The 24,884-nt window shown below is 44.7% G+C and overlaps 1 protein-coding gene across 4 annotated transcripts in view; it reads right to left on the bottom strand.

Annotated features, from left to right (window-relative positions):
• Positions 1 to 24,884, bottom strand: part of FNIP2 (folliculin interacting protein 2) — a 134,301-nt gene that overhangs the window by 15,564 nt on the left and 93,853 nt on the right. For all 4 annotated transcript variants that reach the window (XM_023516022.1, XM_023516021.1, XM_023516020.1 and 1 more), the window contains 4 exons: positions 23,576 to 23,722; positions 23,293 to 23,462; positions 14,414 to 15,758; positions 13,471 to 13,627 (listed from right to left, as the gene is read on the bottom strand). In XM_023516022.1, the coding sequence (XP_023371790.1) occupies positions 13,471 to 13,627; positions 14,414 to 15,758; positions 23,293 to 23,462; positions 23,576 to 23,722 (1,819 nt within the window). The remainder of the gene's footprint in view (positions 1 to 13,470; positions 13,628 to 14,413; positions 15,759 to 23,292; positions 23,463 to 23,575; positions 23,723 to 24,884) is intronic.

Below are 24,884 nucleotides of genomic sequence, written 5' to 3'. Positions count from 1 at the left end.
CTATCAGCTCGGTGCTCACCTGGTAAAACCCGCGGATAACTATCAGCTCGGTGCGCTCACCTGGTAAAATCCGCAGGTAACTATCAGCTCGGTGCACTAGTAAAATCCGCGGATAACTATCAGCTTGGTGCGCTCACCTGGTAAAATCCGCAGATAACTATCAGCTTGGTGCGCTTACCTGGTAAAATCCCTCTTCTTAATGGTGAAGCTTTATTTCCTCAAGGGCTTTGTTATTTTGGCTACATATAACTAGAAAAACAAACCAAAAAGCCCACACACCGCATTCACCCCTTTAAAAGTCCCTCCAAACCATTATTGTCTCAGATTAATCAGGTCCTCTGATGATGAAGTTATGAATCAGGTCCTCTGATGATGAAGTTATGAATCCCTGAATGACTGGGATTACTGGGTAATGACTGGGATTACCATGCCTGACTTAAAATGCCTGAGAGACTATGAAATTCACGGATGCTGATACACGATTTTCCTTCTCTCTCTCAAGTGAAGGAGAATAAATTTCAAAATAAGTTTCCAGCCCAAAGAATTTTTTACATTCTCATATCAGAATGAATCTGCAGCACAACCTGAACAGGACACTGCCTTATCACTGCTCTCCCGAGTGCCCACATGGCACCGAGTACCCACCCCACCGTAGCCAGGAGATGATGCAGCACCACCTGCCTGGAGCCCTCCTGCCACCGCTCCAGACCCCTGCCACCAGTACCCACACCTCCCTGGGAACATAATCGGGCAACTCAGAAACTTCTAACAGGGCACAGACCCAGTGAGGAGCTACAGAGGACTTGTTAGGGCAGGTGGCCACTCTCCACCAGAGGGACAGTCAGTGTCTGAGCACCATGATGGCTCTCCCCTTGCTCTACTCATATGAGACGTCAGAAGCAATCATTTATTATGTCCTGCCTTGTCAACATCTCATTTACCCAAATTACTTTCCTGTGAAGAATTCTCAAGATAGATTAATGAATGAAATGCTGTTTTATAGATCTTTAGCGGGTTCTTGAGTCATCCCAGCTGTTCACAGCTTATTGAATCTACAGAATAAGCCTGGTTAATTTGTACCCTCTGTGCATTTGTGAGTCTGTTTTCTGGGAGTGGTGAATGGCCAGGATGTTTTAGTATCAAGGTTCTAAGTCAGATCTCAGAGAATAGAAAATATGTGGCCTTAATCTGCACACATGACTTCTGTTTAACTTAAAACGTCCAGAAACAAGAAATGTCTATGAGTGACTAATTAGAAAAGCTATGGTTCTGATAATTCAGCAAAGGGCAATGATAAGCCAAGAGCAAGGGCTTTGAAGTCAGGCGAGACTGGGCTCGAAAGCTCCTATGATCAGGGAGCTGGCTGTGGGGCCACAGCAGCGCCTCAATCTGGGCCTCAGTTTCCACATCTGTAGAATGGGATAGTACTTAATCCAGAGTCCCTGTGAGGTTTAAGTGCCGTTTAATTCGCAGGTTTCATGCAGTATAGCTCCTGACATGTGAAGGGTGCAGACATTCACATTTTCTCACACCACCCCTCTCTACTCTGAGCATGTCCTCCAAAGCTTCAAACACAGAGCTCATAAATAGTGAGACTGTGGATAGACGATGGACAACACCGCCCTCATTTATGCACTTTACCTAACCTCTCAAACTTCCTGAAATACCACCCTGTTGTCTCCATTACCAACTGGGAAACCTCCACTAGTGGGTATCACTGCTCATTCATACGTGCAGCTCTTCACCATCCGGGCCCACCCCACGCTGTCCTCATTCACCTCTCAGGGCTGTCCACGCCCATAGGCTGGGGAGGACTCCTGCCTCTCACTTCAGGCTATGCCCAGAATGTCCTCCCTGCCACTTGCCATGAATAAAAATCTGACATCGCTTAAGGACCCAGCTGCGTCCTGCCCCTGGCATGCAGGCTCCCCACACACCCTGCCCTTCACACCCACAGTCCGGTGACATTTTATTACATGCTGTCCTCACTTGTTCTGGATTTCCCCACTGTCTACCCAGTGATTGTATAAGTAACTCACGGCACTAAATCCTATTTGTCTTTCTTCTGCAGTCTCTGAGATTAGCATAACAAAGTGCTGGGCATGTGCGAAGTTATCTAATATATTCTAGCTCTGGCGGAGCAGTTTCTTTTTGGATTCAAACCAGTTCCTATGAAGTCACCTGCACAATTGTTAGTGTATTTCTCTTTCCCATGCACCACATTGAAATGACTAGCATTTCCCATGACTATTTTTAACTTGATGAAGAATAAGAAAATACCCCTGTCGCACAGAGGCCTCCCAGAGCTAATTAGTAGCTGATGATGCTGTGTGGCCTGCAGGGTGGGCAGGAATACAGCACAGCTCTGAAGGTGGGAACACTGAGGTCAGAAAACTCTAAAAGCATGTCAGAAAGCGTCAAGGAACTCACTAAGCATTTCCAACGTGTAGCTCAATGAGTCTGCCAAGCACTCTACTATGACACCTTACCAGGGTGGAAAGCTTTCAGAAAATCAGACTGCAAGAGGTGTGAACGGTGGTCTCAACTCACTGTCAACAGGAGACAGTGGCTGCCTCTACTATGGACTTCGCTATAACTGCCCCATCTCCAAGCTGTTCGCATTGTCTGATACTCTCAGCTGACACTTTATAGGCTCTCAAAGATGTCTCAGCCCACGTGTATATTACAGATAGCAGGTGTGTAAAGAGAATAACCAGCTCTAAAGTCTGCACCATTGCTGTAAGGATGCAGATTTAACTAGAAGCACTGTCCTATATCTTTGATTTTTCTTTGAGATATTCTAGATAATAAAACCTTGGCTTCTTCGGCTTAATTTAAATGCCACTTTGTTAATCATTTCATATAAGATAATTCTGGTAAGTTTTATTAAACTGTACTTGAGTCAGAAGATGTACAGGACAAAATACCTTTCCACAGTGATTCTCACTGTGCTACAACAGCGTGGCTTAACAGTTACATCAGCCTTTACGTGGCTCCCCAAGGGCCCACAGTCAGTCACGCAGGGAACATGGCGAGGTGAAGGCAGTGCTGGTCACCTTCTCAGCACTGCCTCTCTGCCACAAGCCCTCAGACCCCCTTTGTTATTCTTCCATCTCCTTCTCAGAGATGACCAACCTACACAACCATGTCCTCCATGGCCTGGGAATTAATGATTTAAGGCATGTAAGATGCCCTGGGCCAATTCACCTTACTGTGATGACTGAGAGCCACAAAAAAAGGACTGCAGATGTGTGTGGACTGCAGACCAGTTTTTTTTTTTTTTAAACTTAATTTTTATTAAATCATAATTGTATGCATTTATGGGGTACAATGTAATGATTTGATATACAGTGTGGAATTCTTAAATCAAACTAATTGACATAACCATCACTTCACTTACTTATTTTTGTGGTAGGACATTTATAATATACTTAGTTGTTTTGCAATAGGTGAGATCCCACCAAATACCCTCCCTTCACTTGCCCCCTCTTTCTTTCTGAATTATCTTTGTATTTTATCATTTATATGAATGTGTGTTTATATACTGGTTTCATATAATAGTATTGAGTACGTTAGGTACTTTTTCCCCCATTCTTGAGATATTTTACTAAAAAGAATGTGTTCCAGCTCTGTCCAGGTAAACATAAAAGATGTGAAGTCTCTATCTTTTTAATGGCTTCATAGTATTCCATGGTGTACATATACCACAATTTGTTAATCCATTCATGGGCGGATGGGCACTTGGGCTGCTTCCATGACTTGGCAATTAAGAATTGGGCTGTAATAAACATTCTGGGACAAATGACTTTGTTGTAAAATAATTTTTGTTCACCTGGGTAAGATACCTAGTAATGATATTGCAGGACCAAATTGTAGGTCAACTTTTAGTTCCTTGAGAATTCTTCATACTTCTTTCCAATAAGGCTGTATTAGTTTCCTGTCCCACCAGCAATGTAGAAGTGTTCCTTTTTCCCCACATACAAGCCAACATCTGCAGTTTGGGGATTTTGTGATGTGGGCTAATCTTATTGGAGTTAGGTGATATCTCAAAGTGGTTTTGGTCTGCATTTCTCTGATAATTAAAGAGGATGAGCATTTTTTCATGTGTTTGTAGGCCATGCACCTGTCTTCAGAGAAGTTTCTGTTCAAGTCTCTTGCCCACAAAGAAATGGGGTTCTTTTCTTAATTGATTAGTTTGAGTTCTCTGGATTCTAGTTATCAGACCTTCATTGGAAACGTAACCTGCAAAAATCCTCTCCCATTTTGAAGGCTTTCTGTTTGTTTTACACACGGTGCCTGCAGACCAGTTTTTGAAAAACTAAAACAAAAAAACCCCCCATCAGTCGCAAATCCAGTATATAAAGTCATCTAGAAAACTATCTCTTACTAAATGCCGAGCATCCAGACATTCCTCACAGCAATTTACTAAACGGTGGACAGACAGACCCTGTGGGTGGCTATGCCAGTTCTGCATGCAGGTTAAGAAGACACTCAGTCAATTCCATCAGCCCAGGGGTCTTCAGTTCCCCCCCAAAGCCAGGCTACCCTGTTCCTTCCCTACTTCTCCTCCCCATCCACTCACCACTGCTGCAGACTCCAGCTTGGCTGGCTGTCCTCAGTGTGCTGGCCTCCTGGGCTGCATACTCCACCTCACCACTATTACTGTTAGATCTCAAAATCCTGGAGGACAGCTGCCATGTCACCCCCTCTCTGGCCAGTTTTATGAGTTCATCTTTGATGTCTAGCTCCTAAGTGTGGATCTGTTTGCATTTTCCTTACTTGGGACTCTGTGCTTGTTTATTTTGAAAAATTCCAATTATTCTTTCTTTCAATGTTTTTTCCCTCATTTTCTCTTCTTCCTTCTGAATGCACTTTTCATGTTTCATAAAAATCTTTTCATTCCAGCTTTCACATCATTTACTTGCTTTTCCAGATTTCTTGTGTCTTCCTGACTCAGGCCCTCCATGTCAGACATTCTGACTTTCTTTAGCTGAATTTAACCTGCTCTTTAACCTATGGAGAGGTTTCCATTTCAATGACTATTTTTCAAAAAAATTTTTTCTTTTTTTTGAGACAGAGTCTTAAGCTGTTGCCCTGGGTAGAATGCTGTGGTGTCACAGCTCACAGCAACCTTCAAACTCCTGGGCTCAAGCGATTCTCCTGCCTCAGCCTCCCAAGTACCTGGGACTCCAGTGGCCTGCTACAACGCCCGGCTATTTTTTAGTTGTAGTTGTCATTGCTGTTTGGCAGGCCTGGGCTGGATTCGAACCTGCTAGCTCCAGTGTATGTGGCTGGTGCCCTAGCCGCTTGAGCTATAGGCACGAGCCTCTATTTTCCAATTTTAGGAGTTCTTTTTAGTTCTTACACAAATCCGAATAATCATTTGTCACATCACCCCCCCCCCCTTTTTTTAAGGTTCCAATTCCTCCATTTAATAACTGTAAACATTTTAAACACAGCTGCTCACTAGCGAGGACTGGAGGGTGATTCTCCTGTCTCTGCTGCTCTGCCTCACAAGGGTTTATGGTTTGTCCGTTCTGAACGTGGGCCGATCTTGGTGGAGCTGTGTTTCATTTTCCTATGTATGTCTCACAAGCTTGTGGTTGTGAAAGTGTCAAACCTAGAGGTTTCGATGCTCCCGGTTTTCATGACTATTTCTTGGGGAGGGTAGTCACTCAGAGTAACTCTGGAATCCAACCCCATAAATAGCACTGGCTGGGGTTTGACTTCTCATGGGCGACTTTAACCAGGCTGACATCCCAGAGGACCACCACTGCATCAGGCCATGCTTGCTGCTCTGGTTTTAAGTTCTTTTTTTTTTTGAGACAGAGTACCGCGGCGTCACAGCTCACAGCAACCTCAAACCCTTAAGTGATTCTCTTGCTTCAGCCTCCCAAGTAGCTGAGACTATAGACACCCGCCACGATGCCTCACTATTTTTTGGTTGTAGTTGTCATTGTTTGGCAGGCCCAGGCTGGGTTGGAACCCACCAACTACAGGGTATGTGGCTGGCACCCTAGCCGCTGGGCTATAAGGGCTGAGTCTCTGATTTTAATTTCTATCTGTTTTTGGCACAAAAGAATTTCCATTTTTTTCCTGTACAGGTATTACAACAATGGACTTGAGTCCCCGTAGGGTAGGGAAGCTGCAGCCTCAAGGGCAGTGTGGCCCTCCAGATCCTCAAGGGCAGCCCCTTGACTGAATACAAATTTTACAGAAAAAACTCTTTTTTTTTTTTTTTTTTTTGAGACAGAGCCTCAAGCTGTCACCCTGGGTAGAGTGCCATGGCATCACAGCTCATAGCAACCTCCAACTCCTGGGCTCAAGCGAGTCTCCTGTCTCAGCCTCCCAAGTAGCTGGGACCACAGGCGCCTGCCACAACGCCCGGCCATTTTTTAGTTGCAGCCGTCATTGTTGTTTGGCAGGCCCAGGCTGGGGATAGAAAAAACTCTTTTAATAAAGATATTTGTTCTGTGAAGTTTGTCAAAAGGCTGCACTCAAAGATCAAGAAGGGCACATGTGGCCCTGAGGCTGCAGGGGCTGTGAACACACAGCTGCACACATTGGTGGTACCAGTGGGTATTTTTCAATAGACAGATAATTCTCCAAGGTCTGACTCTCTCTCCAGCTTCCCTGTCCTATCACTGGTGACATGAGTCAGCCAGACCACCTGAAATGCGACCCCCAGAGATTTCTAACACATCACATTTTTAACACGTGAAAGATAACAGAAGGAGTAATGACTATATATGATCTTATCATGGCTCTGTAAGCATTTATCAGAAATTTTTTCTCTCAGAAACAGGTTCAATGTTAGTCCTTAAAGTCTTAAGAGCTGTAATAAGGTAAAAAAAAAAAAACAGGAAGTGGAAAATCAACCATTTTGGAGCATGAGACATTGCTGAGGGATCCTGGTTGATACACGGAGGAGGGGGACTCCTGGGACTCCAGTGACACCATGAAGACCTGGGCAGAGGGAAAGATAGATGGGTCCAAACTATAGAGGGTGCCAAGATAACATCTGACCACCTGTGCGTCTATCTGTGCCTTTGCTCACCAGGCTCACTGGACAGATGCCCAAGTTCAATGCATGGCTGTGAAGACACAGTGTGGAAAGGCTGAACTGTGAGTGTGGTCACTTGCTGAGGTTAGACACGGCTGGACGAGGGAGAAAAGTGCTCAGTGTCAGAAAAGTTTATCAGAATAAAGCGTAGGTAGGTCTGTACAACTCCAAAAATACAAAATAACATGAGAGAGGGGTGGGAGCATTTTGTAGAGGATGGCACAGAAGTCCAAATATCTTGTAGGCAGTAAAAAATTTTGGAAAAATATCAAAATTAGATGTTTTGATGCAATGCAAGAGTTACGAAGCCCAAGAGACCTATAATAAAATAAGCTTTTATTCCTCTTTAGGAAAAGAAATGAACACAGACAGGTGCGGGCCTCACTTCTTCTTCCCTTACTTTTTTTTTTTTTTTAAAAAGACCATCTGCCATTTCTTTTTACTTCAGAAGAAAGGGACTCTCCAACCATCACAGTTTTACCTGTACACACAGGCCCCGAAGCCCTTGTACGGGGGATAGTCCACTGACAGTAACAAGTGCTTTGTATGTGCCCAACACCAGGTAACGTGCTGGAGATACACAAGGCATAAAGGCCCTGTTTTCTGCATTAAGGTGCCTGCAGTCCTCGTGGGAGGAATGACATTTGGAGCAGAGCAGAGGTCCGGTGCCTGTGATGGTATCAGAGAGGAGGCTATCCTGGAGTTGAGTCTTCAAAAATGTACAGAATCTTGTTCAACAGTGTCCCAGGCAGAGAGGTGTGAGAAAAGGGCAGAGAGTGTGAGCAGAGCATGGAAGGGTGTGTGAGTGTGAATCTGAAGGACATAGGGATAATTCCAGCTGAGGAGTTTACGCTCTTAAAAAATGGAGAACCTTCAAAGCTAAACGGTAAGTGATCATATTCATGCTTTAGAATAAGTTCTCTTGGTGGTGCCTATGGCTTAGGAGTAGGGTACTGGCCCCATATGCCAGAGGTGGCGGGTTCAAACCCAGCCCTGGCCAAAAAAAAAAAAGAACAAGTTCTCTTGTGGCACTACACAGAATGAGAGGGAGCAGGAACACTGGACACAGCGACACTATGTGGGAAGGTTATGGGGCACTGTAGTCACAGCTGAGAGGACAGAGAAAATCACTCTGTGTCCTGGGTAGAGTGTCGTGGTGTCACAGCTCATAGTAACCTCAAGCTCTTGGGCTCAAGCAATCCTCCTGCCTGAGCCTCCCGAGTAGCTGGGATCACAGGCACCTGCCACAACGCCCGACTAGTTTTTTCCTTTTTTTTTTAGTAGAGCCGGGTCTACACTCAGCAGTTCTATCATCATTTTAAAAAACTGGTAATCAATACCCAGTTATAAGTCAAATAGGTAATTTAAGAAACATTCCTTGGGCTGGTGGACACAGGCAGAGTTGCATTGAGGGCAGCGTTCATTATCCAACACAGGGGAATGAAAGCAACCAGCAGATTTGTCCTACAAAGAGGTTTTCTTTGCAGCCTATTGATTTTTAAGGTTATTGTTGACCCGAGGCATTTAATGCTACCTGTGTTACTTAAGTAATGATTTACCTTTTGATGAGACCTGCTGTTCTTTTGTAGTCTTGCTGGTTGATTACGCTGCATGGATTAATTAGAGATGCAAGAGCATATATGTATCACAGCCAGGATCTGTGCTACTGATTCCTGCATATTTTGGGAGTCAATCTGCTGCTACTCTTAAAATTAAATGGAAGAGGCTGCTGTATCCAACTGTTCCTTCATTTTTTGTACTACTCTGTAAAATGCCTGAAGCCCTGGATCATAGGTTTTTAAAAAACAAAACCATTAAAATGTTAATTTTGGTCTTGATGACCCTACCCTGCAGAGTTAGAGTTACCAGCTCTGCTCTAGGCAGAGTGACAGTGATGGTTTCAACACTGAATTAATGTGTATATGGGTTCTGTTCGGCCTTCCATAGGAGATCCCCAAGACTGAAAAGGCCACTGACTACTTAGAAGAACTTTAAGTATATCTGCACGTAACTTTTTAAACTTTGATAGTAATTTTCATTTTTACTAAGATAGTGATTATCATTCTTTTCTCCCACATTCAAAACATGTTATGTCGCTTTATCATTTACTAAGCACTTTGACATTTACTATGTTAATAGCTAACAGTTACTGGGTAATGCCCAATGTTAGTAACAGAACAGCCATTGTGCTAAACACTTGATATGATCATCTCACAGAATCTTCAAACCAAACTTATGAGGTACATCCTGTTCATTTTCCAAATTAGAATATTAAGAAAACTTGCCCAAGGCCACAAAGCCCCCAAGGGGTGAGCCATAATTCAAACTCAGGTTTGTCCATCTTCAGAGGTTAAATTCCTAAACACTGAATTATATTCTGTCTATTCTTCTAGTCTGCAGTCTGGACCGAGACTGGTACCAGCCCACAGCCTTTAGGAACCAGGACACACAGCAGGAGGTGAGCTGCTGGTGAGCAAGCGAAGCTGAAGCTTTGTCTGACTGTATAGCTCCTCCCCACCCCGTTTCCCCACTTGAGTTCCAACTCCTATCAGATCAGTAGCAGCATTAGATTCTTATAGGAGCGTGAACCCTACTGTCAACTGGGCTTGCGAGGGATCTAGGCTGTGTGCTCTTTATAAGAATCTAATGCTTCATGATCTGAGGTGGAGATGTAATGTGCTTGAGTCATCCTGAACCATCGTCCTCTACCCCTCATCTATGGAAAATGAAACCAGTTTCCTGGTGCCAAAAGATTGGGGACCGCTGCCCTAAGTACATTTTTTCTGAGGTTTAGTGATTCCAGTTGATTTACGTAAGATTATCAATGAACGAGCAATAATACCAGGACTCAAACTCAAGCTATCACCTAACAATGCTCCATAATTTAATGACCCCAGTGTTAGCCATGCCAGCAGCATTCACAAGCAGATAGACCCAGGAGAAAAAGAGGAGAGAGGAAAGGCTGCTCCAGAGACACAGGCACACAGCGCTGCTGGCATGTCTTCCCTCACACACCCCCCATTTAAAGTCAGAAGGAAGATGAAGGAGGAAAGAATGCACATTTAGATGTGGCAGGGGAAAAAATGAAACAATATTACTTTACACTAATTTAAGGCAGCTGTATAACCTCTAAGTTAGGAGACAGAGTTCAAATGACAGCAGAGGTAGTATTTGGACTAAATGAGAACATGTGTATAAATATTTAAAGAACTTATGAATCTTTGCTTTTGAGACAGTCTCCCTTTGTCACCCTGGGTAAAGTGCCGTAGCATCATAGCTCACAGCAACCTCAAACTCTTAGGCTCAAGCGATCCTCCTGCCTCAGCCTCTCTAGTAGCTGGGACTCTAGGTGCCCACCACCATGCCTGGATATTTTTAGTAGAGATGGGGTCTCGCTCTTGCTCAAAGTGGTCTTAAACTCCTGAGCTCAAGCAATCCACCCCCCAGGGCCTCCCAGAGTGCTGGGACTACAGGTGTGAGCCACCGTGCCTGGCCCTCTGAATCTTAATATGTGAAAGTTAATGATAAAAATGAAAATACACAAGAGAGTAGGATAGGGAAAAGTATAAAGAAGAAATTCTTAGTATTGGGAGCTCTAGAAAGCAATCCTTCAATGAGATAAAAACTAGAAATAAGTTCATGTGGCTCTAAGTACATGTGTAGGGTTAGGCATGGTGGTGCGTGCCTGATGTCCCAGCTATTAGGGAGGCTGAGGTGGGAAGACCGATTCCTTGAGCCCAGGAGTCTAAGTCCAGCCTGGACAACACAGGGAGATCCCATCTCTTAAAAAAAAAAAAAAAAAAAAAGGAAATGCACTGAGACAGATTCTACAATCCAAATCATGTACAGGTCTAAAAAAATAGATCAATAATCTAAATCAATGGCTTTAAAAAAGTAATTAAACATCCTTCTCTAAAAAGAAGTATGAGTATCAAAGTCCAATGAAGTCTGGCATGAATACTGAAAATTACTAACATCTAAAAAACAGGTTCTGATTGATAAACCGATTTATTCTAATTTTCTCTTCCTCAACAAGCCATTATTTCAGCTCTAACTCTGGTCGTGCTTGCTCTTGGATCTGCTGCTTTTTGGCAACATATACTCAAGAATTTAAATTATCACTAGGCTGTATGGAGCCGTAAATTCAATATAACATTTAATTAAAGACTCAACTTATTTTTCAACATATTATTCATAAATAGATGTTGAAAGTAAGGCTGTTAAAAAAAACAAACAAACAGACAATTCAAAAAACCCCACCATAGACCAGAGTGGCAGTCTGAGAGGCAGTTTAAACTAAACACTACAACAGCAAAATTCATTATGAGGAGTGTGTCAAGTGAAATTAGAAATCCACTAACGCTAATTGGATTTGTTCTGAATACATTAAACTTCTGAAGATATTTTTATGAACCGTTTACAATTTCCTATTAACACCCATGCATGGCTGCACTTTGGATATACCAACAATTTGACACAATATAGGTTATTAAGCTTAATAACTTTTGATCTCTTAGGGAGACTGCATAGTTTAAAGAAATGAGGAAAGCTACCGTGTGAAAGCACTACTTCTGAAAGGGAAAATGAAATATTAGAAAGCCTGAAGAGAATGATTGCGTAAATATGGTCAGGTGTTTTCAAATGTAAGAATTACAGAGCCAGATGGTCACCATGAAAACCTAATATACAGAAAGTAGAACTTGCCAGTCTATAGAAAACATGAAACATTTAAGAACAGTTTTACAGATAAATTCAAAGAGGGTTATCAATCAGTAGACAGATTAGTGGTCAGTGAGCGAATACAGGGCACTTAGGCAAAGCAAGATTAACGTCACCAAGGACAATGCCATTAGTTCTCACACAGCCTTAGTGCCTCTGTCAGAAGCAGAACATGGGGCTTCGTGGAGAAAGGTCCAATGAGCTCCGATGCTCTCAGGGAACAAACAACAGTAAGGCACAAAGAAAAAAAATCAGCAGTTCTGCATATGTAGTTTATATAAACATAGGTGCTGACAGAAAGGGAACTCCCTGCCTCATACCGGAGCCAGCCACCAAACATACACGGTCTACAAAATCGCCGAGGCATCCTACGTCACTTAGGACAACTCAGAAAAATGACACCACACCATGAGGGCATTTCTTATTCTAGGGTCACTGACATATGGACTTGCGAAATGAGAAATAAGCACTCTGTGTCCTTCATAACTGTGAAAACTGATGATATTACTCATAGACACAAAAGCAAAGTCAAAGCCTCACTCCAGGAATGTCCTGGTGCAGGGTGGTGTCAGGCCACAGAGCAAGGTGGCCTGGGGGAATGTCTGGGCACACGCATGTGCACCTGGCCAGTTCTCTTCATCTCCTCACCCTTCTCACTGAGGGGGTTATGAGGACATCAGCTTCACTACAGCCTGCTGAGCCTGTGTCTGATGCACATTTAATCCTCACAGAGAAGTACCTGGGCCACAGATAACACACAATCCCTTCCATTCTACCTAGAAAAAAATATCTGTTGGGTGAGGAGACAGCTAATAAGCCAAACTCCAATTTTCTGAACGCAATGAGGACTTTCTCTACTGCACCAATGTAAACCATTTATTTTTACACATCTGCCTACTAGCAGCTCAATTAAAAACAGTCCCGTCAGATTGACACAGTTTCCTTAACTGCTCAGCTGCTGTCACGCTGCAGATAGCAGAAAAGCATTTAACGGCAGCCACAAGGCAATTTTCCAGTAAGTCCCGTTAATCTTTAGTCATCCTCATGCAGCCGTCAAAGTGAACTTAATGACAAATCAGTTAAAGTAAATTACTTTTAGGAACTTGTTTAAGAATCAGATAAAAAGCAGACCATATGTGACATTGCTTTGGCTCTCCCCAGGATGGCGTATAATTGTCACCATCTGTGCTGTTTATTCCATTTGCCCAGCTTATCTCCCCCTTGCCCCAACTGCCCCCAGAGCCACTCTTTGCCCTTCTCTGTCCTATTATGGGCCCCAAGAGGTTGACTCCTAGGGACCACAGGACTGTATCTGCATCAGCTGTGACCTTGCTCTCAGCTTCCAGCTGGGCTCAGCCAATGAGAGGCACCCGAAGAGATGAGAGGAAAGGAGGAAAGACGGCAGGAAGTCATCTCTCTCCTCACTGCTCCTGCAGCTAGGACGCCCCTCGCCCAGGCTCAGGCCCTCCACAGTTCCCTACCCTTAACCTTTAGGGGGCCCAGGTATGCTCATGGCTTCCAGCTGTGAGACCCTGGGGGCCTCACAGTCCTTGCTGTTTCCATAACCCTGCCCACATCTCTATAAACCACCCCTTAATTAGTCTCTCTTCAGCCTAACTCCTCCTGTTGACCAAGACCTTGGCCAACACACTGTTAAGAGCTAGAGGCCCCAGTCTGGGATCACTCACATGAACGGTGTGGACCAGGTCGGCCAACAGGCACTGCTTCAGCTTCTCGTCACTGCTGGTCCCATGAAGCACGAGATCAGGCATGTACGTGGGGCAATAACCTGCCAGAAGTGAGCGGCCAAAGTTCCTTACATTCTGGGTGCTGATGCTCTGAGACCTACAACAACATTTGGCCCATTAAAATACACAGCTGAAAATATACTTCCTTCTTTCATTACAACTGGAACAAACCCCCTGTAACAGGTAAATTGACAGATTCAGGGTGACCCGTTTCACCAGTCCTCTAGGAAGTGGATCATTGGTGTGGGAGGATAGGAAGGGGTAGGGAGAGAAAGTCCAGTCTATGGCTGGGTAGGAGTTTGTACTTGTATCTCATATCAAACATCCCCCAGGCGGTCTGTATCAAAAGAGTGGAGATTGAAAAAAATGTGAGGAAGGGTTCTTGCCAGAAGTCTGGCTTTAGGAATTTGACATATCTGCACAGGGTGGTGCCTACGACAGTGCAGAAGAACAGAAGAAATTTCTAATTACTACTTTCAGTCATCACAGACCAAATAATCAACCTGATGGAGTGTTAAGGTAGAGGTGTTGTTTCCCAACCACCTCGTGCTGCTCTGATCGGCAGGAGAGGGGCCACCTGGGGTGTAATCCACCACCTCCGAGGTGAGGCATCTGCTGCCAGCCCCTAACTTCCCTACAGACGTGGAAAATTAAACTCCCTGCTCCCTATTACCAGCTCTACTGCAGAGACAGCCCCTAGCCTTCTCTATCAGCAAGCCCGTGATTGTCCTTGGGAAAAAACCAGGCAGGAAACCCTTTATCTTGACATGGATAACACTTCTAACACTTTGAGAGCACAGTGCAGTGTGTGCCCAGGGCCCGTGTCAGGCCAGGAAGATGGTGTCTGAACCCAGTGCCCTCGGCTTCCGGCCTGCCAGGTTACCTCGGCAGGGGCAGCTCCACTTCCAAGGACCCCTCTGTCCTGTCCCCGCTGTGACTCAGATCTGGCACGGCGGAAGCACATACTTCATCGTCACTGTCTCCAAGCGCGCTATCGGAGCTCTCATTCCTGGGAATGTCTCCTTCGATCCTGAAGTCGGCCTTCTTGGCGTCCCCACAGGGGACAGCTGCAGCAACCGAGAGGCCAGAGTCCTGCTGCGCATGCCTGTCCAGAGCAGGCTCCAAAACAGGTCCTTCTCTCACCTTTAAGTACAAACCTGGGGTTTCCCCCAGCCTTCCCCTCCCGGCTCCTGCTGTGTCAGCGGCTGCCCGCGAGTCAGCAGTGGTGCTGAGCTGCCCCGCAGCCTCGGACACAGAGTGGCTTCTGATGCCTCTGTCCTCGGCAAAACCCCTGTCAGACTCGCCTTCATCCCCCTCAGAAGCCTGACTCCATGGACAGCAGACCTTCTTCTGAAAGCCGGGTTTGAAGGAGCACCTGGAAATCTGCGGGTCCTGAGCCCTGTCAGTGGCCACCCTCCACTCGGCCGGGGGACTGGCTGACTCTGGGTATTGCCTGCAAGCCTTTAGCTGCTCCTCCATTTTTTTGGTGCGGCTTTCAAAGTCCGACTCTGGAGATACGGAGCTTCCAATCTGGAAAGTGACCTTTTCTAAAGGAGGCTTCTCATGGACATGTCTGTCAGGGCAGGGCCAGGCCGCTGATCGGTCTGGTAGTTTCCTATGTGTCTCCCCTTTCAGCTGCTCAGGGGCAATCTGCTTGTGGATCTTTGTTCCTGTCCCCAGACCTTCACAGCTAGAAAATCGTGAAGAGCCATCTTGTGGTACCTCACTTACACTTTCTTCATCCCCACAAAATGCGCCCTGAAGTTTCCAAGAACTACTTAATGCTGGCTCTTGGAACCCCAGGCTACAAGCCTCAGCACTCTGCTCTGGCCTCTGGGGTCCTTCTTTGTCAGGTTTGGGACCCGTCTCTCTAACATCAGTGCCCTCTGAGGTCTCGAGTAACCCTGCAAGCTGGGGGCTCTTCCCCTCGGCCGAGGTTAGCGGCAGGATGGGGGGGACGAGGGCAGGCTCGCTTCTCACTGTCACCACCACGTACTCAGACTCCTCCACTTCCCCTTTCTCCAAGGCAGTGACGATCTTGCTCCCATTTAAAACTTGGTCACCTTCACTGTGATTCCTACTCCAGGTCAGCTGGTTCTCTTGCAGCTCAGAGCAACGGAGAAAGTACGTGAGGACATAGAGTATGCGCTGGACCAAATCCTTCTGTTTCCCTACCACCACCGTGCGAGTCAGTCTCACCGGAGAGCCGATGGCTCCGTAAAGGTCACCTAGAGAGCAAAAGTCAACACAAGACACAGTCCTCTGGGGTTAGCAGCTCATGGATATGTCAGTCTTTACAAGAGCAAAACAGATGACTCGTATTCCCAACCCAAGATCATTTCTTCAGACGCCTGATTGCTAATTTCTAGCAATGACCATGTTTTGGTTTTGCCTCTGGAATGGAGACTAGACCTGGAAAGTCCTGGCACAGGGTACAGCCCACCACCCTGGTCCATGAGGGCTGTGCATGGCCCCCCGCCACACTTGCCACAGGGGCTCAGCTGCGGGCTGACCCAAGGAAGGTTAAAGCCAGAGCTCTGCATATACAACCTGACCCGGTACTATATATCTTGGAAAGCAGAAGAATTTGTTAGAAGAATCCCAGGACAATGGGCATTGGGACGAAATCCAAACTCAAGGATTTCCGAACAGATGTGCAGTGAACTGGTTCAAAATACTTAATGAGGAGGTCTGCTTAGAATTTTCTCAATACACATACACACAGCAGGTAGAATCAGTTTGATTACCAAGAAGAAAATCACTTAGTCATAAATAATAAGTCTGAAGGTTTTACGTTACTTCGCATACAAAGTCTACTGGAAAAAAATATGTCCCATTAGTTATATCCTGACAAGTTGTTAAAAACTGGCAATACGTCCCTGGTCTACATTCTGCTGAAGGAGGGAAGAATAAGGAAGGGCGAGTGTATCATTCAACCACACAGTAGCCTGAGCGTCTCAACAAAAACCCTGCAGTTAACCACTGAGACTACGGATTATTATACTTAATAGCAAGTTATATATAAGTTTGTTACCTTTTGATGATGATAATAATATGGACAATTACAATAAAGAGCCAATTTTTACTCACTGGACAGGTACTATGCTAAGAGCCTAAAGGTTCATCACATCATACCTCTACATAATCAACCTGGAGTTAGAAAGCATTAATGTTAGAACAAATCAAAAGCTGAAAAGATACTAAAGGAGATGTGATACATGCCAGTGGTTATAAATAGGAACATAGGAAGTTAGCACCCATCTGAAGAATGCATCCACAGAGGGGGAGAAGGCATTATAAAGGCACATAAAACTAATTAAAATTCATAGATTAAGATGGAAATTATGAGAACCACCAGGAAGTATTTCCCCTGGGGACACATTAGGAAGTACCCTCCTCCGGAGAGTATGCCCTAGGGTAAGGCTTTTAGGAACAGTCAAAGGGCAGGACAGAAATAATTATAAACAGTCCTCTCTATAAAAAGAATAGATTATAGGCTAATAGAACATCAACCTTGTGGTTTATGCAACTGACTAAGAAATCATCCTGGAATTCAGAAGAGTAACTCAGAAGTACAGCCTGGTGGCAGGACTTCTGCTTGAGAAAACCTCCTTGACTAGGAACTTAGTACTGTTATAGTCCTTTGATTTTATCTGCCCATTGCTGCAGGATATCACAGCCATTCCCGGAACTTGTGGGATGTTTCTGTTAAATCAATCTCAGTGTTAATAAAGAAAAAGCATTACATTTCTAAAATTTTGTATAACAAACCACAGCAGAAAGGCCACGTAGAATGTCATTTATTTTTAGTAATGCATTTAATTTTTAGTATGGTACATTTTAATAAGTGGAAAAAAAGTAAAATAAGGAAGGTTATTAAACATACAACTTACAATAATTTAAACTGTATAAAGTAATGACAGCAATAAGCAGCATTATTACTTTATCGCCAAACTTCATAAAATAATGCATCATTAAAATAACAGACCCATAATATTAAAGATTTACTGGATCTTGAACTTGAAGGCAATTTTTTGAATCCTGGATGAATGAAACTACTAATTTTTACAGGTCAGTTTTTATGAATATAATTTAAAAATGAAGATGAAATCATATGTGAATATCCTTAACATTACTGAACCATCCACTTAGAAATGGTTATGATGATGAATTTTGTGATGTTTTCTAATTCAATTACAAGAAATTTTTTTTTTTTTTTTTTTTTTAGACAGGATCTCACTTTGTTGCCCAGTCTAGACTGCAGTGGTGTCATTTTAGCTCACAGCAATCTCACATTTCTGGACTCAATTGATCCTCCTTCCTCAGCCTCCTAAGTAGCTGAGACTACAGAGGCCCACCACAATGCCCAGCTCATTTTTCCATTTTTAGTAGAGATGGGGTCTCACTCTTGCTCAGGCTGGTCTCCAACTCCTGAGCCCAAGAGATCCTCCTGCCTCAGCCTCTGAGGGTGCTGGGATTACAGCCACTGAGCCTGGACTTAAAAATAAACATTTAAATAGAAAATAGAGAGGCAAATGAGAGAAAAACAGGGGAAAAGGAAGGTGTGAGGAGAAGGCTCGCAGGAGGAGGCAGGAAGAGCACAGAAGCAGGAGGGGACTGGCTGGGGTGGGAGAAGAGATCAAGGGGAAGGAGGATAAATAGAGTAGCCGGGTAGAATACCAGGGAGCAAAGATATACAGCAGAGGAACACAGAGAGGGAACTCGGAGGAAAGAGGGGAAGGGGCTGAGGACTAAATGAGAGAGAAAAAAGATGCGGCACTGGAGAGGTACAAAATGATAGAGGACCAGAGAGAACAGGGGAGAGGTGAGAAGGCAGAGACGGCAAAACACACATCAGGAAAGAAAAGACAATGTCTAGGAAAACATCAAGAAGTCAGAAACAGAAACTAGAAGGAAAAGGGAGAGAGAATGGCATGGAAAGGCGGAGGGAACTGGGCAGCCCTGTAAAAAGAGAGAGAAGAGGCAGAGAAATATAGAGACGGAAACCAAGACAGAAACCAGGAGAAGCTGGGAAAAGAAAAAAAGATGAGGGGAAAAACTGAGGATCTTAAAGGGATTCTGGTTACAGCTCTGCTAGGGAACGCCCCTTGTAAACAGCGCTTCCTCGCATCTTTATCATCATCAGTGCAAGATACTTTTTTTTTTTTTTTTTTTTTTTGTAGAAACAGAGTCTCACTTTGTCGCCCTCAGTAGAGTGCCATGATGTCACAGCTCACAGCAACCTCCAACTCCTGGGCTTGGGTGATTCTCTTGCCTCAGCCTCCTGAGTAGCTAGAAATACAGGCACCTGCTACAATGCCTGGATATTTTCTTGTTGCAGTTTGGCCAGGGCAGGGTTTGAACCCGCCACCCTCGGTATATGGGACAGGCGCCCTGCTCACTGAGCTACAGGTGCTGCCCGGGAATTTTATTTTTAAAAATATTTATAGCTTAATTCTGCTACATTTTGAAGTAACGCCATTTAAACTTTTGGGAAAAATAATGAAGACATTTCAGACTATTTTACTTACATTAATTTAAAACAGTGACCTGAGGAGAAAAGCTGCTTTTTGTTTTCATAAACCCTTGAGTTCCTTAGGTCAAAAAGAGCCTGACCTAGAAATCCTTCAGTCAGTAGTGTCAGATGGTGGCCTTCAAACTGCACACACATGCCAAAAAAGAAATACATCTTATACTGCAACCCCACAACCCACCCTTTGAAGCAAACATTTTATAAAACATGTATGTAAATCATTCTGCTATTTTCTATTCCACTATACCTTTTAAATGCGTTTTTGACCCATTAAAACTTTTCCAGAGCCCCCAAGTGGGTGGTGATGCACACTTTAGAAGACACTTGTGCAGAGTGTAACTTGCAGGCACAGGCAAGGATCAATCAGCAACTGCCAGCAAGTCCGTGAGAGGGTGGAAGGGACATTGCTTTCCACTTCTACCCTCCAAGCCACAGAGAGATGGGCACCCCCAGTACCTGTCCTGGAAAGCTCTCAGATAAGTCTTCCAATGAATTCAAGATGGAGGCCAGTCACAGTGGCTCACACCTATAATCCCAGAACTCTAGGAGGCTGAGGTGGGTGGATCGCCTGAGCTCAGGAGTTCGAGACCAGCCTGAGCAAGAGTGAGACCCCATCTCTACTAAAACTAGGAAAACGAGCTGGGCATTGTGGTGGGTGCCTGTAGTCCCAGTTACTTGGGAGGCTGAGGCAAGAGAATCACTTAAGCTCAAGAGTTTGAAGTTGCTGTGACGCCAGGGCACTCTACCGAAGGTGACATAGTGAGACTCTGTTTCAGATGAAATCCACCCCCCAAGTCCAAAAAACAAATTCAAGACAGAATCTTTTCTATCACTTAGGAACTGAATTAAAATTACATCATTACATCTGCATCACTGTTTATTCCCAGCAGTTTATATTTTCCTATTTCTGTGATTTGCTAAATACTTAAAGAAAAAAAATGTTTTTGATGCAAATGACTCCTCTGTCAAATAACAGAAACTCACCCAACACTGCACTTGCTTTTGCAAAGCTATCCCGTGCCTCCTCTGCCTGGGCTGCACCCTCTTGCCAACAGCCAGACCCCTGCTGGGTTGTCTGGGGAGGGAGGACTGAAGACTTTCAACAATACCTGATCTCCTCTGAAAAATGACAATTATGAACCCACAGGAAGGGGCTCTACCTCTTTATGCTGAACACAGGGAATTAACAGTTCTCAATAGTTAAATTTCAAATGAGAAGCATGCCTAATTATAAATACATTTATCTAACTAAACGCACATTGCTTAATTAGCACCGTTTTTAAACGAGTTACCCAGCAGCACGAAACACCGTGTTTCCTTAAGGTCTGGCTCCTTCCCATTACCACTTAATGATACTACATTTTCCCCAAGATTATCGTCCCATAAGAAAAACAACCATACTTTGTTCCCCAGGAAGGACTCCCACATGACCCGGAGTGAGCTAGGCCCCATCTGTGCTCTTTTCTGAGCTTGGTGTGGATCATTCGTATTTTTAATTGACATGTCATACCTGTACACATTTATGGGGAACACTGTGACATTACAGTACCTATGCACAATGTGTTAACAATCATTTCGGGCAACTGGCATCATATCATCTCAAACACTTACCATTTCTTTGAGCTGGGAACATTCAAAATCTCCTCTTGTAACTACTTGAAAATACAGAATAAATGATTGGTAACTATAGTTAGCCTGGGACAGTGCTGTGGCTCACGCCTGTAATCCTAGCATTCTGAGAGGCCAAAGCAGGTGGATTGCCTGAGCTCAGGAGGTTCAAGACCACCCTGAGCAAAAGCAAGACACTACCTCTACTAAAAATAGAAAAACTGGCTCGGCGCCTGTGGCTCAAGTGGCTAAGGCGCCAGCCACATACACCTAAGGTGGCGGGTTTGAATCCAGCCCGGGCCCGCCAAACTATGACAGCTGCAACCAAAAAAATAGCCAGGCGTTGTGGTGGGCGGCTACGGTCCCAGCTACTTGGGAGGCTGAGGCAAGAGACTCGCTTGAGCCCAGGACTTGGAGGTTGCTGTGAGCCGTGGTGCCATGGCACTCTACCCATGGCACTCTACCCAGGAGGATAGCTTGAGGCTCTGTCTCAAAAAAAAAAAAAAAAAAAAAGAAAGAAAAAGAAAAACTAATCCTAGCATTCTGGGAGGTCAAGGTGGGTAGATTGCTGGAGCTCAGGAGTTCAAGACCAGCCTGAACAAGAGCGAGACCCGTCTCTAAAAAATAGTCTGGCATTGTGGCAGGCACCTGTAGTCCCAGCTACTTGGGAGGCTGATGCAAGAGAATTGCTTAAGCCCAAGAGTTTGAGGTTGCTGTGAGCTGTGATGCCACAACACTCTACCCAGGTGACAAAGTGAGACTCTGTCTCAAAAAACAAAAACAAAAAAAAGGAAAGAAAGAAAGAAAGACTATCTGTGCATTGTGGTGGGCATCTGTGGTCCCAGCTACTCCAAAGGCTAAGGCAGGGGGATCTCTTGAGCCCAGGAATTTGATGTTGCTGTGAGTTAGGCTAATGCCATGGCACTCAACCTCAGGGTGACAGAGTTAAGACTCAGCCTCAAAAAATAAAAACAAAACAAAAAAACACACAATTATAGTCACCCTATATGATGCTTCAGAACATCAGAATTCATTCTTCCTATCTTGCTATGATTTTGTACGTTAAGCAACCTCTATCACTCTCCTTTTACATCCAAGTTTGTATGTATAAACCCTGTAGTTAATCCACCTAAAACACACCTATTACCCCCACACAAGAGACTTGAACTCTCTTCTTTACATGTCTTACAACCAAGGGCACCAGGACAGGACAATATCTGTATTGCTATGAAATGAGTAATAGGGTAGGAAGGAGAATCTAATTAATACAGCAAAAAGCACTTAAAACAGTGCATGGCGCATGGTGTCAGCTTTTGCTATTGTTATAATATGCTATTTTCTAAGACTGGGGTGCTTTCCCCTGTCCATATTTCATTTTATAGAAAACATACCACTTTAACATTTTCTCAAGTAAACCTTCCAGAAAGTTCTCTCCCTCCTTCTTTCCCTCCCTCCCTCTCCCTAGATGGTCCTATAATAACACTATTTTCAGCAGCAGCCATAACAAAGGTGCTTTATATCACTGACTTAATTCCCACAGCAACCATAAGGTAAGTTCCATTGTCATGAGTTTCCCAGGGGAGGTGACAGGCAGGACAGAACAGAACAACCTGCCTGTAGAGGCTGGGCCCTGCCACCCAGCCCTGGCCCATGTGCCTCCCCTCTACGCCTTCTGTCACTTTCTTGTCAAAGAATAATCAGGATGCTACAAAATCAGCAGAGCACAAACCGGCCTTCCCTGCTGTACAGTCAGCTTCCCAAGGCGAGGCAGCGCCTGTCACTCAACTTTCCGTCCCCGCATCTGCTCTAGCCCCATCCCCATGGGGCGAGTGGGAGGAGTGTCCAGTTTTTCTTTGTCACTCTAATACTTTATGAGTGAGAACACCCAGAGTACACTTCTCCTCCAAATGAACCCCAGATACAACTCCAGTCTCACTAGCCCCCAACTATGTCAAAGCACTGGATTCCTACCCCAGGCCTCAGGATAAAGGCTGAGGAAATAAACGCCACACTAACTACAAGGGAACAGTGCAGAGAAAGACAAGAGTTTTGACTTATGTTAAAATTTAAAGAACAGTGAGAGCAGCGTGTTACCTTCGTTTTTGCCATTTCTCCCCCCATCCAATCCATCTGCGAGGGTAGTGGTTATCAACCAGTAATATTTGACCAATAACCCCCTAAACCTAGACAGCTGACAATGTCCAGTGACATTTTTGATTAGTTCAACCTCAGGCAAGGAGGGAGTTCCACTGGCATCTAGCGACTAGAGGCCAGATGCCACTAAATATCCAATCACTAATGTGTGAGGAAGCCCTGGTGCTTCCCCCAACAACTCAACTGTTCCAAAGTATCAATAGTGCCAAGGCTAAGGTATCCTGCTTTAGGGGAAACAGCCACTGTAGAATGTGAGTGCACCTAGCCTGTTGTAAGTGGGCAGAGCAAAGCTGCTAGTAGGGAAGCAGAGGGGAAGGTGGGAGCCTGGCAGTCAGAATCCACGGGCCAAGCCTGCCCTTGCTGCCTGCCCTGTGCATCACCGTGATGGACGGCCAGCACAAACCACACATCCTAGCACTTTTCCTATTGCATCCCATTAGTCCCTGAATAGCCAGTGAGGTACTGACCCAGCTGTGCCCAGAGTGGATTATACGGGTGTGTCTTGGCCAGCATGCTCACTGACTGGGAGGTGCGCTTCTCGGAGAAGGCTTTAATGGGAGGGTGGTCCACAGGCATGACCGTCGGCACCCAGGCCAGGTGGTAGGTCAACACCGCCGTCAGTAAGGCAGCAAGAAACCTGGGAGACACGGAGGAAAACATAGATTAGTCAGTGCAGGGAGAGGCATGTCCTGTACGCACAGAGGCTGGTGGTAGAATTTGCATGTAAGTCTCCCGAGAGTTGAAGCTTACTGGTTTTTGTTGATCTGTTCTATTAGAAGTGTGAACTCCTTGAGAAAGCGCTGGCATAGCTGGGTTTTTTCCAAAGTGCTGGACATCATGGTAAGCCACACAGGTTCAGCTATCCTTGGAACAGAATATAAGTTCCAGATAGTCCCTCTATAGAAGAGAAAAAGAAGGAATACACAACTGTTACGAATACTATTTTGGTATGAAAGAATCAAGGAGAAAACAATAATTTGGATCCACATAGTCCATATATAACAGAGGTTGCAAACTATGGGCTGCAAGCCAAATCTGAGTGCTACTTTTTATAGATAAAGCTTTTGGGGGATGTAGTCAGGCTCAGTTGTTAACATTCTGTCTATGGCTGTTTTGCAGGACAAAGGCAAAGCTGAGTGGCTGCACAGACTCTTTCCAGAAAAGTATGCCAACCATTGACATAAAACATCCATTTAAAAACAATTTATTTTCATGATGCCTATATCACAATGCCATTTTTGTAACAAATAGAGAAAAAAGTATATACATTAAAAATGTGCCAAGACACATTCTCAACTGTCTATTAGGAGAAGCGGGGATGCTGAGAGGACCCAGCTGCTCCAGTAAACGGGCAGCTCCTCAAGACGTGAAGTGTCGAGTCCGTGTCTAAGCCAGCGGGTCTACTCCTAGGTGTGTATTTTTTTTTTTTTTGAGACAGAGCCTCACGCTGTCCCCCTGGGTAGAGTGCCGTGGCATCACAGCTCACAGCAACCTCCAACTCTTGGGCTCAAGCAAGTCTCTTGCCTCTGCCTCCCAAGTAGCTGGGACTACAGGCGCTTACCACAATGCCTGGCTATTTTTTGGTTGTAGCCATCATTGTTGTTTGGCGGCCCAGGCTGGATTTGAACCTGCCAGCTCAGGTATATGTGGCTGGCGCCTTAGCCACTTGAGCCACAGGTTCCGAGCCCTAGGTGTGTATTTGTTGTGCACACAAAAAGGAAACAGTCCACAAAAGCGAGTTTGCGACAGCCCACAAGCAGAGACGGTCTGCCAATGGGTGAATGGGATGGGATATAAAAGAATAGAAAATAAGGACGTGCTGGGACATGCTACAACACAGATGTCCCCTGAAGACATGCTAAGTAAAAGCAGCAAGGCATAAAAGGATCAGTGTTATGTGGCTCCATGTCTGTGAAATGCCCAGAATCAGCAAAACCACAGAGACAGTAACTTCCGGTTAATGTTTTGGGATTCACTATGCCAAAGAACCCTATTCATTTTAGATGTAAAAAACACAAAGAGCTCTTCCTTATCATATAATATACTAAGTTTCTACATG

Source organism: Otolemur garnettii, unplaced genomic scaffold (genome assembly GCF_000181295.1).
Source record: "Otolemur garnettii isolate 467f Iridium unplaced genomic scaffold, OtoGar3 scaffold00085, whole genome shotgun sequence".
Classification (NCBI taxonomy): domain Eukaryota; kingdom Metazoa; phylum Chordata; class Mammalia; order Primates; family Galagidae; genus Otolemur; species Otolemur garnettii.
Note: the sequence above shows the minus strand (reverse complement) of the source record. Positions and strands in the feature narration are given on the sequence as shown.